The sequence below is a fragment of the Haematobia irritans genome, chromosome 3 (assembly GCF_050003625.1).
Source record: "Haematobia irritans isolate KBUSLIRL chromosome 3, ASM5000362v1, whole genome shotgun sequence".
In the NCBI taxonomy this organism is placed as follows: Eukaryota; Metazoa; Arthropoda; class Insecta; order Diptera; family Muscidae; genus Haematobia; species Haematobia irritans.
In genome coordinates, this window is record NC_134399.1 from 148,931,928 (window position 1) to 148,946,665 (window position 14,738).

General features: G+C 34.5%; 1 protein-coding gene across 1 annotated transcript in view; it reads left to right on the top strand.

The window, feature by feature from the left end:
* The window catches only part of LOC142230123 (GTPase-activating Rap/Ran-GAP domain-like protein 3), a 333,099-nt gene that overhangs the window by 273,502 nt on the left and 44,859 nt on the right, over positions 1–14,738 (top strand). Inside the window, exons 6-7 of the mRNA XM_075300757.1 lie at positions 6,344–6,581; positions 13,293–13,391. Coding sequence (XP_075156872.1) covers positions 6,344–6,581; positions 13,293–13,391 — 337 coding nt within the window. The remainder of the gene's footprint in view (positions 1–6,343; positions 6,582–13,292; positions 13,392–14,738) is intronic.

Consider the following 14,738-nt stretch of genomic DNA (forward strand, 5'->3'; position numbering starts at 1 on the left):
TTTGATTTGATTTTTTTCTTGTTCTTAACACGAAAGAAAATTTTGCTTGACAAAGGCCAACTTGCACGCAAAAAAATAATTCTTTCCTCCCAAACGAAATTTTAGACAAACAAAGTTCGTTTCTCATTTGCTTTTCGCTGTAAGGAAGTGTATTAGGAAGAAAAGTATATACTTTTTGTGATAAACGTTTATTCTTTTCCAGGATGTAAAAACAATTTCATAAAGACTACCTCAAAAAAAAATTTTCTAGCTAATTTCATTTTCCCTCACATCTTTCTCACTTCCAAGAAGTTTTTTAGTTATTAGCACCTTTTTCTGTTATACAAACAATGTAGAAGAAATTATACGATTTTATAAATTAAAATTGTTTTTTTTTTTACCTTTCGCCTGGACAGATCGAACTGTGGACCATGCACATTGTAAGCCAACACACTAACCACTGAGCTATGTACCTGTTATGGTCATCAATAGATAAATATCCATATAAGTTATATTTATATAGCATAGCTTGCGGCGCCCACGAACCGAATAAACAAAGTTTATTTAACAGAAACAAACATTTAGTTTGGCACCGTGGCGCAGTGGTAGCTACGTCCGACTCTCATGCCAAGGGTCGTGGGTTCGATCCCTGCTTCGGCCAAAGTTTTTTTTTGCTTTTTTTTTTTACATATATTCCAGATATATTCGGAAGATTCCGAAAAAATGTTCAACATTACATTGTACTATATTAAATTTTGAACTGTAAAATGTGTCTTATTAAAGACCTAAAGTCAGAAAAGAACAGTGTTTGACATAAACGAAATGGACTGTGTTGTTATTTCAAAAATAACTTTTTTATTGAAAAAATAAACATTTGTAACAAACGAATTTTTTTGGTGATAAAAATTTTAAATTTTCGAAGCAATTCAAAAAACTCTAACAAAAGAAAAACGTTTTCGGTACACGTTTTCCAAACGTTTTTTTTCTTTGCGTGTGGCTTTAATAATTCTGAAAAATTCTTCGTTTTTTTTCAAATTTTGAGCGACGAGCGGCACGTGTTAACGTTGTTTAATCGGGCTCAAATTTTGGCTATCCCAATATCTGGAAAGAGGGTTCGTTTTGTGGGGTTAAGGCAAATGCTCCTAGTGGCACCAGGTCGCGTTTTTGAAGCTAAAGGCTGGCGTAACTCGGTTTGACTCAGCGACGAGCGGCACGTGTTAACATCGTTTAATCGGGCTCAAATTTTGGCTATCCCAATATCTGGAAAGGGGAATCGTTTTGTGGGGTTAAGGCGAACAAGATTCCTACATTTTTTGCCCCATATAAGTTGCGGTCACTGAAATTTTACTTATATTTAGTTCATAAAATTTTTGAGACATACTTGGAATAAAGAATAATTCATGGAGCTGGGAAAAAAATCTTGCAAATTTTAAAAATAAACTAAAACAATAAATATAAGTTAATTTTAGCATCGGTTTAACAACTGACTGTTTGTTGGTGTACATATAAAATTTTCACTTTAACCCCCATTTTCATGAAACTCCGTTAGTGCTATGTTAGCTAACTAATTTTTAAACCGATATTTGGATATATCTGTCATCTTGTCTATACATTCTATATGTCAGTAAGGAGCTTAACTGCCAGAAATTTTTCAGTTAAAGTTAACTGGAGAACAGATATTTGCAATTTACTTTCTGCTAACTGACAATTAAAGCCTAACGGAGGTACATGAAAATGGCCGTAAATCAAACATTTTACATTCCAAATTAATTCTCTTTCAAACAAAACTAAACCCCTTTCTTTCATATAAAACGAATCCTTCACATAAACAATTTGTAAATTTTTTTATATCCTCACTCTCAGCATTTCCATGTGAATGTCTCCTATAAATAGTTACATTTTCAAGCAAAAGTTCGTGTACTAAGGTGTATTTCATAAATTACCATGTTGACCTTTAACAGGACAGGCAAAACCAGCAACATTATCTGACAAAACCATTGTATGGTTAAGTTAGCCTTTCAATTAAAAATATTATTGTTGAAATGGATTAATGAGTTAAGTGCGTGTTCACATGCAGAGTCAATGGACATTCCAAATTAGGGTCGTTTGTTATGTTCTTCCATTGAAGCCTTATAAATGAGATACAATTACAAAGCAGACACATATCAAGTGGTCATGTATCCCAAGAAAAACAAACAAATACAAATGTAATTAAAACACATAGATTATAAATACCCTTTTGCTATAAACTATAATTTGTAGTTTTGTGTTAAAGTTTTGAAAGCGAAAATCAAATATAGATGAGCAAAACAGGATGATATAGATATACAATTGAACAAAAGTGGTGGCTTTTTATTATTTTATATTATTATATTTTATATTATTGTACTTGCAGTGAAACTATCATCCAAATACCAGAATAAATTTGAATAATTGAAAAAACAAAAAAAAAACTTTTTTCGGGAGGAAAAATAAAGTTTAAAAGTTAACAAGTATATACGGCCGTAAGTTCGGCCAGGCCGAATCTTATGTACCCTCCACCATGGATTGCGTAGAAACTTGTACGAAAGACTGTCATCGACAATCGAATTACTTGGGTTGAACGACCTTCCAATTTTGTGATACCATTTTGGAAGTACTCCTTCGGTTTTGCCTCAAAATAGGCTTCAGTTTCGGCGATCACCTCTTCATTGCAGCCAAATTTCTTATCTGCGAGCATCCTTTTGAGGTCTGAGAACAAGAAAAAATCGCTGGGGGCCAGATCTGGAGAATACGGTGGGTGGGGTAGCAATTCGAAGCCTAATTCATGAATTTTTGCCATCGTTCTCAATGACTTGTGGCACGGTGCGTTGTCTTGGTTTTTTTCCACTTTTTTCTTCTTTATATGGGGCCGTTTTGACTCGATTTCGACCTTCAAACGCTCCAATAACGCCATATAATAGTCACTGTTGATGGTTTTTCCCTTCTCAAGATAATCGATAAAACTTATTCCATGCGCATCACCGGTCGCTCTCCACTCAGCCGACTGTCGATTGGACTCAGGAGTGTAGTGAAGGAGCCATGTTTCATCCATTGTCACATATCGACGGAAAAATTGCGAGTTAACAGCTGCAAATACCACTCAGAATCATCAACACGTTATTGTTTTTGGTCAAATGTGAGCACGCGCGGCACCCATTTTGCACAGAGCTTCCCCATATCCAAATATTGATGAATGATATGACTAACACGTTCCTTTGATATCTTTAGGGTCTCTGCTATTTCGATCAACTTCATTTTACGGTCATTCAAAATCATTTTATGTAAGTTTGATCTGCCAAAAAATGTGCCTACCAGAAATATTGATTTTAGACCCCATAAAATATATACCGATCGACTCAGAATCACCTCCTGAGAAGATCTAGTGCTTGGTGTCTGTCCGTTTGTCCATGTATTTGTTGTTCACAGGATTCCGGTCGCAATTATTAACCGATTTTGATGAAATTTGGTACAGGGAGTTTTTTGGGTACAAAGACGAACGCTATTGTATTTGGAAGACATCGGATCAAATTTAGATATAGCTCCCATATATATGTATCGCCCGATTTCGACAAATGGGGTCACGTTGCGCTTTTTTTAAACGGATCGTCACAAAATTTGGCAGAAGGTAATCTTTTTCACCGCCCTTCAAGTCTGCAAAATTTCATCCAAATCGGTTCAGATTTAGATATAGCACTCATATATATGTATCGCCCGATTTTTCTAAATTTGGCCATAAAACCCTTATTTATCAACCGATCTTAATCAAAGTTGGCTAAATTTAATCTTCTATAGCACTAACTATGTGTGCAAAAAATCATAGAAATTGGTTCAGATTTAGCTATAGCTCCCATATATATATACCGACCGATTTTTCTAAATTTGGCCATAAAACCCTTATTTATCAACCTATCTTACTCAAAGTTGGCTAAGTGCAATCTTCTATAGCACTATATGTGCCAAAAACATCGAAATCGGTTCAGATCTAGATATAGCTCCCATATATATGTATAGCCCGATTTTCCGAAATTGGCCATATAACCCTTATTAATTAACCGACCTTACTCAAAGTTGGCTAGATCCAGTCCCCTATAGTACTAACGGTATGTGCAAAAAATCATCGAAATCTGTTCGGATTTAGTTATAGCTCCCATATATATGTGTCGTCCGATTTTGCCAAATTTGGCCACAATAACCTTATTTTTGACCATAGAGGCCTCATTTATTACCTAATCGTACTCAAATTTTGCACAAGGTTACCGTCTGTGGTATTAATCAAACCCATATATATGCAGCGTTCTATTTTCCCAAATTTGGCCATAGTACTCTTATTTATTAACCAATGTTACTCAAATTTCAAATTTTGATGTACTACCCGATCGTATTTATACGTACTTGTAGCTCTTACATAAGAATATTGCTCGATTTTTACAAATTTGGATTTATTACCCACACTAATTGAACGATTTTCTCTTTTTTAATAATGGGCTCAATATTAGTGGCATACTAACTCCGTAGGTGCAATATCAACACAGCCAGTGTTGCTAGAAGTAGGGGAAATTGTCTATATGTAGGGTTTTTCTAATATTTAGCGTCTTGTAGGGACGTAGGGCCACAATGTATGGACATTTTCCCTCAACACAATTTGTAATAATTTTTACATTTTGGTGGCTCAAAGGAGGAAATTAGAAGCCGGCAAGGCTTGATCTTTAACAACGTGTGGTAACAACAGTTACCACTCGTGCCAAAAAAAAATCTAACAAAATTTGAAGATTACCACAAATTACCACAAATCTACCAAACAAATATTTCTATAGAAATTATTGTCAAAACTTTATTCCTGCAGAAAATTTTGTCAAAATTGTATTTCTATAGAATTTTTTTTCAAACTATTATTTCTGTAAAAAATTTTCTCAAAATTTTATTTCTATGGAATTTTTTCTCAAAATTTTATTTCTATAGAATTTATTGTCCACATTTTATTTTCATAAAGATTTAACAAAAAAAGATTACTATTTTGGATAGAATTCTATCAACTGTGGCAACCGTGGTGGTAATACAAATTTGTGTTCTATGTTATATACGTTGCATATTCATGTTTTAAGATAATAAAGTACGTAGAACCATTTTTGTTTTGTAAAATTTTTTAAATTGAACGAAAAATATTGTAGGGAAAATTGTATGGGAAAGTAGAGAACTTTTTTGTCCTTGTAGGGTAAACCGAACATTTTCCCTGGCAACATTGACTATGAGCTATAGTCAGATTGGGACAAAGCACCCATAAACATGTACCCCTTAATTTTCTTAAATATGCAACTGCGGTTTATCTCCCAGACCTATATCAATGTTACCACACAAATGTTTATGATTACTAATTCAGTAAGGGTGGTTTAGGGTATGATATAGTCGGCCCCGCCCGACTTTCTACTTTACTTACTTGTTTTTTTTTTATGTTTTCGTTGGTAACCACCTCTTTCGTGCGTCCACTGCGTACCAATCAATTATTGTTGATTTCCCTGGGGCAGAGTCCGGAAACTCATTATCAAGCCAAGTTTTTGCTTCCACCGTATTCCCTTCAGAAAACAGTATTTTATCAAAACACAAAATTCCTTTTTTTCCATTTTTTCACACTAACAAAAGTTGCTTTACAAAAGACGCTCTATCTCACAAACTAATTTACTTACAGACGTCAATTTTTGACACGAATCATTTGCAGGTTGAATCTGGGGATCGGTTTATATGAGGGCTATATATAATTATGGACCTATATAGACCAATTTTTGCATGGTTGTGAGATACCATATACTAACACCATGAACCAAATTTAAACCGGATCGGATGAATTTGTCTCCTCCAAGAGGCTCCGCAAGCAATACCATCCGACCTACATCAATAACAACTACTTGTACCAAGTTTCAAGTCGATAGAATGGAATGACAAAGTTAATATACCCCCACTCCTATGGTGGAGGGTATAAAAATCATACTATAATTGAATATTTTCTTTGTCTTAATGCTATTTTTCGTTGCCAATTTCAATGAAATTTTTTGCAGTGTAGTGCTCTGTTACGAAAACGTACTATGTGTTATCCATTACATATATGAACATTGCAAAGTATTTTGCAATTTATCATTTCCAGGAATAATTACCCATAGCTGGGTTATGAAATTAGCAAATGAACAAAAGCCAATTTATTTGAAAACTTTCGATTTTACATTAGCCTCATCACAAACAATATTGCCAATTTTAAGATTACCATTGTACTATAGTAATGTTCTTGATGTTTTTCACATTTGAGAATTCATGTTCACTTGGTTTCATTTTACTCTCCTTTCTTCAATTTTAGGGTACACAAAAGATTGCACTACCATATCAGGCCAATCAGAAACTGACGGTTAAACAAATCCTCACTCACTTCAGTGGCATCGATGCATCGACAATGAAAAATCCAAAGGAAATTTTTGCAGCTGACATTCAAAAGGATTTGCTCTTACTCGAGGAGCAAGAAGGCTCGGTTAATTTCAAATTTGGCGTTGTATACATGAAGCCAGGCCAATGCTGTGATGACGAGATGTTAAGTAATCGTAAGTAGATTTAGTTGCTTATATCATTGATGGTTATCTTGTTGATTAGGTGAGGGGAGGAGGGCGGGTGACTAGTGGGATTGTAGAGAATTAAGTAATATTTAGAAAATCTTCTTGGAAATGCGTCCTCTGAAGGGATTCGTAAGTAATCTTAGTTACATAAAGACTTTTCGCAATTGCCAAAGGCAATCTTATTTAAGGAATGTTAACCAATTTAATGAGATTAGGCAAATAGTTTGGGCGTCGGATGGAGACGAATGCAAAATAATTTATATAATTTATGTTGTATATAATTTATATGTTTACCAGAATATCGAGAAAGAAGGAGGCAGAAAAGGTCAGGGAACCAGCCTACTACACAGAAAAAAATATCACTAAAATATTTCCAATTAAAAAGTTAATTGAAGCTAAAAAATTTTCAATTAAAAAATTACTTGATACACTGAAAAAAATACCATGCAAAAAACTTTTGGTTGATTTTAGAAAATTTTTAATATTTTTAGAAAATGTTAACTAAACAGTATTACAAACGTTGGAATCACGCCGATATCACAAAAATAAGTAAATATTTTTCGACAAATTCAAGAATTCAATTAGACATAAATAATTTTTTTTCACTTGTTAAAGAAAATTTTGTAGTTTGAAGGAAAAAATTGGAGTTCAAAATTGCAAGAATGTCTTTAGGAATTTTATGATATAGGAAGTTTTTGATGGACGCATTTGTAGTAAAATTTACAAATTTAAAGAAATAATGAACTATTTTGTGAGATATACGAATTTAGTAAATCTTTATTCTTAATTTGTGTATAATATTTTCCCGTTGTTTAGTTCGTTTGAATAAAGTACACAAAAAATTATTAGAGTTAAGCAAACTTTCTCCAAAATGGGAGCCACCGTGGTGCAATGGTTAGCATGCCCGCCTTGCATACAAAAGGTCGTGGGTTCGATTCCTGCTTCGACCGAACACCAAAAAGTTTTTCAGCGGTGGATTATCCCACCTCAGTAATGCTGGTAACATTTCTGAGGGTTTCAAAGCTTCTCTAAGTGGTCGGCTATAAAAAGGAGGTCCCTTGTAATTGAGCTTAACATGAAATCGGGCAGCACTCAGTGATAAGAGAGAAGTTCACCAATGTGGTATCACAATGGACTGAATAGTCTAAGTGAGCCTGATACATCGGGCTGCCACCTAACCTAACCTAACCTAACCTAACCTTCCCCAAAAATAATAATTCCATGATCAAAAATAAAGTTAAATTGGCTTTTGTGAAATAAAGAGTTCACTTTTTTTTTGAGTGTACATTTAACTTTTTAATCAAACTCATTGAAAATATTTAAATATTTAAATATTTAAATCAAACAATTGAAAATATTTAAATATTTAAATATTTAAATCAAACAATTGAAAATATTTAAATTTTTAATTAAATAGTAAAATAATTAATAGTCAAGGCAATTATTTTTTTAATCAAGCTATAAATACTGTTAAGAATAGTTAAGAATATTAGTGAAAATCGCGGTTTTTATTAAACAATTAATATTCCCAATTAACAATTTAATTAAAAACTTTAATCGATGTCAATTGCAAAACTCAATTAATTGTTAAACTGTTTTATTTGGAAATTATTGAACTATTTTATTTGGAATTTGGATTGTTTGAATAGTAAAAAGAATAAATTAAAAAAAAAAAAAAAAACAAGTATATACAGCACTAAGTTCGGCCGGGCCGAATCTTAAATACCCACCACCATGAACCAAATATTAGGGTTGCCTTTGAAATTTCAGGAGGGCTTGAGGACACTTCCCGAAGATAAATTTAAAGATTTCACCTATGAGGACTATATCAGAATCTGGATTTATAAGAACCATTTTTGTTTGAGTTTTAGAGGAATCATTAACATCTCTTGTATGTGTGCAAGAAAATTATAAAATGACGTCTTGATTTGAAATCTTAAATCTGTAGAAGGAAAATCTGGAAATTTTACATTGAGTTTCAAACAATTTTCATGATCACTGCTCCTTCTACACCCTCAAGAAGTGAAGTCGGACCGATAAAAACTTAATCCGATACACGTTTTTGTGAGCCTAAAATACCAGAATATTCACAATTTAAGGCAAATCAGATAAAAACTAAGGTTTCTAGAAACCCAAGGAGTTAAAGCGGGAGATCGTTCTTATGGGGGTTATACTAAAATTTGGACCGATACTCACCGTTTTCGGCACACCTCTTTATGACCCGAAAATACCTCTAGATTTCTAATTTCAGGCAAATAGGATAAAAACTTCTGATTCTAGAAGCCCAAGAAGTAAAATCGGGAAATCGGTCTATATGGGGGCTATACCAAAAATGGACCGATACTCACCATTTTCGGCACACCTCTTTATGGTTCTAAAATACCTCTAGATTTCCAATTTCAGACAAATTGGATAAAAACTACGGTTTCTATAAGCCCAAGACCCCAAACCGGGAGGTCGTTTTATATAGGGACCATACCAAAACATGGACCGATACTCACAATTTTTGGCACACGTATTTGTGGTCCTGTAATACCTCTAGATTTCCAATTTCAGGTAAATTGAATAAAAACTGCGGTTTCTATAAGCCCAAGAAGTAAAATCGGGAGATCGGTCTATATGGGGGCTATACCAAAATATGGACCGATACTCACAATTTTTGGCACACGTATTTGTGGTCCTTCAATACCTCTAGATTTCCAATTTCAGGTAAATTGAATAAAAACTGCGGTTTCTATAAGCCCAAGAAATAAAATCGGAAGATCGGTCTATATGGGGGCTATACCAAAACATGGACCGACACTCACCATTTTTGGCACACCTCTTTATGGTCATAAAATACCTCCAGATTTCCAATTTCAGGTAAATTGAATAAAAACTGCGGTTTCTATAAGCCCAAGACCCAAATCGGGAGGTCGTTTTATATGGGGACCATACCAAAACATGGACCGATACTCACAATTTTTGGCGCACGTATTTGTGGTCCTACAATACCTCTAGATTTCCAATTTCAGGTAAATTGAATAAAAACTGCGGTTTCTATAAGCCCAAGAAATAAAATCGGGAGGTCGTTTTATATGGGGACCATACCAAAACATGGACCGATACTCACAATTTTTGGCGCACGTATTTGTTGTCCTACAATACCTCTAGATTTCCAATTTCAGGTAAATTGAATAAAAACTGCGGTTTCTATAAGCCCAAGAAGTAAAATAGCGAGATCGGTCTATATGGGGGCTATACCAAAACACGGACCGATACTCACAATTTTTGGCACACCTATTTATGGTCATAAAATACCTCTAGATTTCAAATTTCAGGCAAATTGGATAAAAACTTCGATTTCTGTAAGCCCAAGACCCCAAATCGGGAGGTCGGTTTATACGGGGACTATATCAAAACCTGGACCGATATAGCCCATCTTCGAACTTGACCTGCCTGCAGACAAAAGACGAGTTTGTGCAAAATTTCAGCACGATCGCTTCATTATTGAAGACTGTAGCGTGATTACAACTACTTATGCCAAGTTTCAAGCCGATAGCCTTTTTCGTTCGGAAGTTAGCGTGATGTCATCAGACGGACCGGCGGACGGACATGCTTAGATCGACTCAGAATTTCGCCATAACCCAGAATATATATACATTATGGGGTCTTAGAGCAATATTTCAATGTGTTACAAACGGAATGACAAAGTTTATATATCCCCTATCCTATGGTGGAGGGTATAAAAAGAATCAATTTAAAAATTGAGTTTTCGAATCGACATCAACTAAAAAACAAGTATGTACGGCCGTAAGTTCGGCCAGGCCGAAGCTTATGTACCCTCCATCATGGATTGCGTATAGACTTCTTCTAAACACTGCCATCCACAATCGAATTACTTGAGTTGCGGTAACGCTTGCCGATGGCAAGGTATCTTAAAACCTCCTAACACCGTCTTCTAAATTGTATGTAAGTCCATACGTGGTATATATTAAATCAAAAAAAAGATCGATCCAATACGCATATAATTCAGTTTGACAAAGTAGACATAACATTTTGACAAAATTTTCTACAGAAATAAAATTTTAACAAAATTTTCTATAGAAATAAAATTTTCCCAAAATTTTCTATAGAAATAAAAATTTTCACAAAATTTTCTATAGAAAGAAAATTTTGACAAAAATGTCTACACAAATAAAATTTTAACAAAATTTTCTATAGAAATAAACTTTTGACAAATTTTTCTATAAAAATAAAATCTTGGTAGATTATTTTTGGCTCGAGTGGCAACCATAATTATGAACCGAATAAAATTTGAACAAAATTTTCTATAGAAATAAAATTTTGACAATGATGAAAATTTTATTATGAACCGAATAAAATTTTATCAAAATTTTCTATAGAAATAAAATTTTGGTAGATTGTTTTTGGCTCAGTGGCAAACATGATTATGAACCGATGTGGACCAATTTTTGTGTGATTGGACCAATTTTGATATGTTTGTTAGCGACCATATACTAACACCACGTTCCTAATTTGAACCGGATCGGATGAAATTTGCTTCTCTTAGAGGCTCCGCAACCCAAATCTGGGGATCGGTTCATATGTGCGCTATATATAATTATGGACCGATGTGGACCAATTTTTGCACGGTTGCTAGAGACCATATACCAATACCATGTACCAAATTTCAGCCGGATCGGATGCAATTTGCTTCTCTTTGAGGCTTCGCAAGCCAAATGTGGAGATCGGTTTATATAGGGGCTATATATAATTATGGACCGATGTGGACCAATTTTTGCATGATTGTTAGAGACCATATACCAACACCATGTACCAAATTTCAGCCGGATCGGATGAAATATGCTTCTCTTAGAGGCTCCACAAGCCAAATCTGGGGATCGGTTTATATGGGGGCTATATATAATTATGGACCGATGTGGACCAATTTTTGCATGGTTGTTAGAGACCATATACCAACATCATGTACCAAATTTCAGGTGGATCGGATGAAATTTGCTTCTCTTTGAGGCTCCGCAAGCCAAATCTGGGGATCGGTTTATATGGGGGCTATATATAATTATGGACCGATGTGGACCAATTTTTGCATGATTGTTAGAGACCATATACCAACACCATGTACCAAATTTCAGCCGGATCGGATGAAATATGCTTCTCTTAGAGGCTCCACAAGCCAAATCTGGGGATCGGTTTATATGGGGGCTATATATAATTATGGACCGATGTGGACCAATTTTTGCATGATTGTTAGAGACCATATACCAACACCACGTACCAAATTTCAGCCGGATCGGATGAAATATGCTTCTGTTAGAGGCTCCACAAACCAAATCTGAGGGTCCCTTTATATGGGAGCTATACGTAAAAGTGGACCGATATGGCCCATTTTCAATACCATCCGACCTACATCGATAACAACTACTTGTGCCAAGTTTCAAGTCGATAGCTTGTTTCGTTCGGAAGTTAGCGTGATTTCAACAGACGGACGGACGGACGGACGGACGGACGGACGGACGGACGGACATGCTTAGATCGACTCAGAATTTCACCACGACCCAGAATATATATACTTTATGGGGTCTTAGAGCAATATTTCGATGTGTTACAAACGGAATGACAAAGTTAATATACCCCCATCCTATGATGGAGGGTATAATAAAAAAAACTTAAAAATAAAAAAATTTGTGAAATTTTTAAATTAAATTAAAAAAAAAATTATCTAGTATTTTTTATGCCAAATTAAAACTGTGTTTGATCCTAAAACATTTTCGTGATTGAGGACATTTCAATTAAAAAATTGATTGGAACAATTAATTTCGTGATTGAATCATAGTTTATTTTTGTGTTGGTTAAGTATAAAAATATTTACCTGATATTAAAGATTACGCAACCTAAATTTTAGAATGCGAAATTTACAAAATATTAAGGACAACTTTCTTTAAAATAATGAAATTTTAATTAAAGTAAAGTTTATAAACTTTGCTCCAAAAACTAAAAACAATTTTTACTTCGAAAAATCTGTTATAATTTCGATTTTTAAACTAGCATTTGTTTGTACGTGAGTAGCTTTTTTAATATACCGCGAAAACAGAATGAATATTCGTTATATGAAATCTGCATCCTAATTTTAATTTTATTGATCCTAGATTTAAAGCCAGATAGGTCGCTAAAAAATGTCTTTATTTTAAAGACACCGCATCTTTGGCTCGGAATCGATGCCAAAACCCTTAAGGGAAGGTCCAAATCTTTGGATCAAAGTAAACTTTTTTTTTTTTGAGTGTAGTGGCAGCTCATTATTTCATGCTCACATAGACTATTCAGTCCATGGTGATGCTACAGAGAGGCTTTGAAACACTCAGAAATGTCAGCAGTATTACAGCTGAAATACTTTTGGGTTTGAACCCAGACTCTGCGTACCGAAGAACTTCACACAACTTTAAAAGCACTTCCAAAAATGTCCCCCAAAGATGTTCTTTATTTTAACAACACAGGAAGTTCATTTAATAAAATTTTTTATAACTCTTTTTCATATTTTAAATGGGTAATTCTAATAAGAATAAGAATTTATAAAATTGAGCTTTGATGTGAACTATATTGAACTTCAAAACTTGTCATAAATTACAACCCACACTTTTTTCTGAACATACAAGTATTAACCACTTGATGATTAACTTATTGTCTTATTCATCTTCACAGAGGAATCCAGTCAGGACTTTGAAGACTTTTTGGATGTATTAGGTGAACGTGTTCGCCTAAAAGGATGGGATCGTTTTCGTGGTGGATTAGATGTTAAAGGTAAGTACATAATAAATGTAATGTATTATACAACAAGACCAATTGTGAAAAATGAATTTATTTTGATTTTTTTTTATGTTGACTTAATAATGAAAAGGAAATTATGCCGTAAGCGAAAAGTAACAGGAGTCCAATGGTCTGATTGTTACCATCATTGAAGTGAATTTGAATAATTTAAATGCTTTATTTCGACTTAAATCCTACCATTTTATAATATACCCAGCAAAAAAAGCGACGCCAAAAAAGAAATGAAAATGTTGCACTGAATTTGCATCACTTCTTTAGGTGTGATCCGTATTCAATGTATTGGATGTAAATTAAAATATTCTGAGATATTTTGCCAAATAAATAATTTTTATAATTTTTAATGGATTGGATTTCGTTTTTTTTTTTGACAAATGATTTGTACCATTTTATGAATTTTTACTCTGTTTTTAACCTATTTGAAACAAAAAAAGTTAAAATTACCCATTAAAAGTATGCAAAAAACAAGATATAAAAAATTCAATTAAAAGAACTTCCTGGGTAGTTAAAATAACGAACATCATGGGGAGTGCATCTTCTGGAAGTGCTTTTAAAGTTGTGCCTTTGGAAGAACTTCCAAATTTTTTTCCAAAGCCTCATCGTTCTTAAGAAACGATGCACATGCATCAACCTCTGTGGCTCCTATTCGACACAGTTGTCCTCTCAATTCTCGGTGCCAGGTCAATAATCCCACGGCCCTGCTCACTGGGAATATTGACCAACTCTCCTTGAGTAGTTTTCTTGTCTGAGTCAAACCCTGTGAATCTGTGATAATGTTAAAGTTTTGTGGACTCGCCTTCTTTCAGAGTCTATTAACAAATTCCGTTGTGACATGCACTTCTGCCTCCAGAATTTTGTTGTGGTCCTGTAATTGGTACAGGATGTTGGTGGTTTTTGGGAGCCACCGTGGTGCAATGGTTAGCATGCCCGCTTTGCATACACAAGGTCGTGGGTTCGATTCCTGCTACGACCGAATACCAAAAAGTTTTTCAGCGGTGGATTATCCCACCTCAGTAATGCTGGTGACATTTCTGAGTGTTTCAAAGCTTCTCTAAGTGGTTTCACTGGAATGTGGAACGCCGTTCGGACTCGGCTATAAAAAGGAGGTCCCTTGTCATTGAGCTTAACATGGAATCGGGCAGCACTCAGTGATAAGAGAGAAGTTCACCACTGTGGTATCACAATGGACTGAATAGTCTAAGTGAGCCTGATACATCGGGCTGCCACATAACCTAACCTAACCTTGGTGTCTGGTTCTTCCACATATATGACAAGTCCAGTCCTCTCGCCCATCTTCGATCCATCGATGTAGAAGTCATCCCT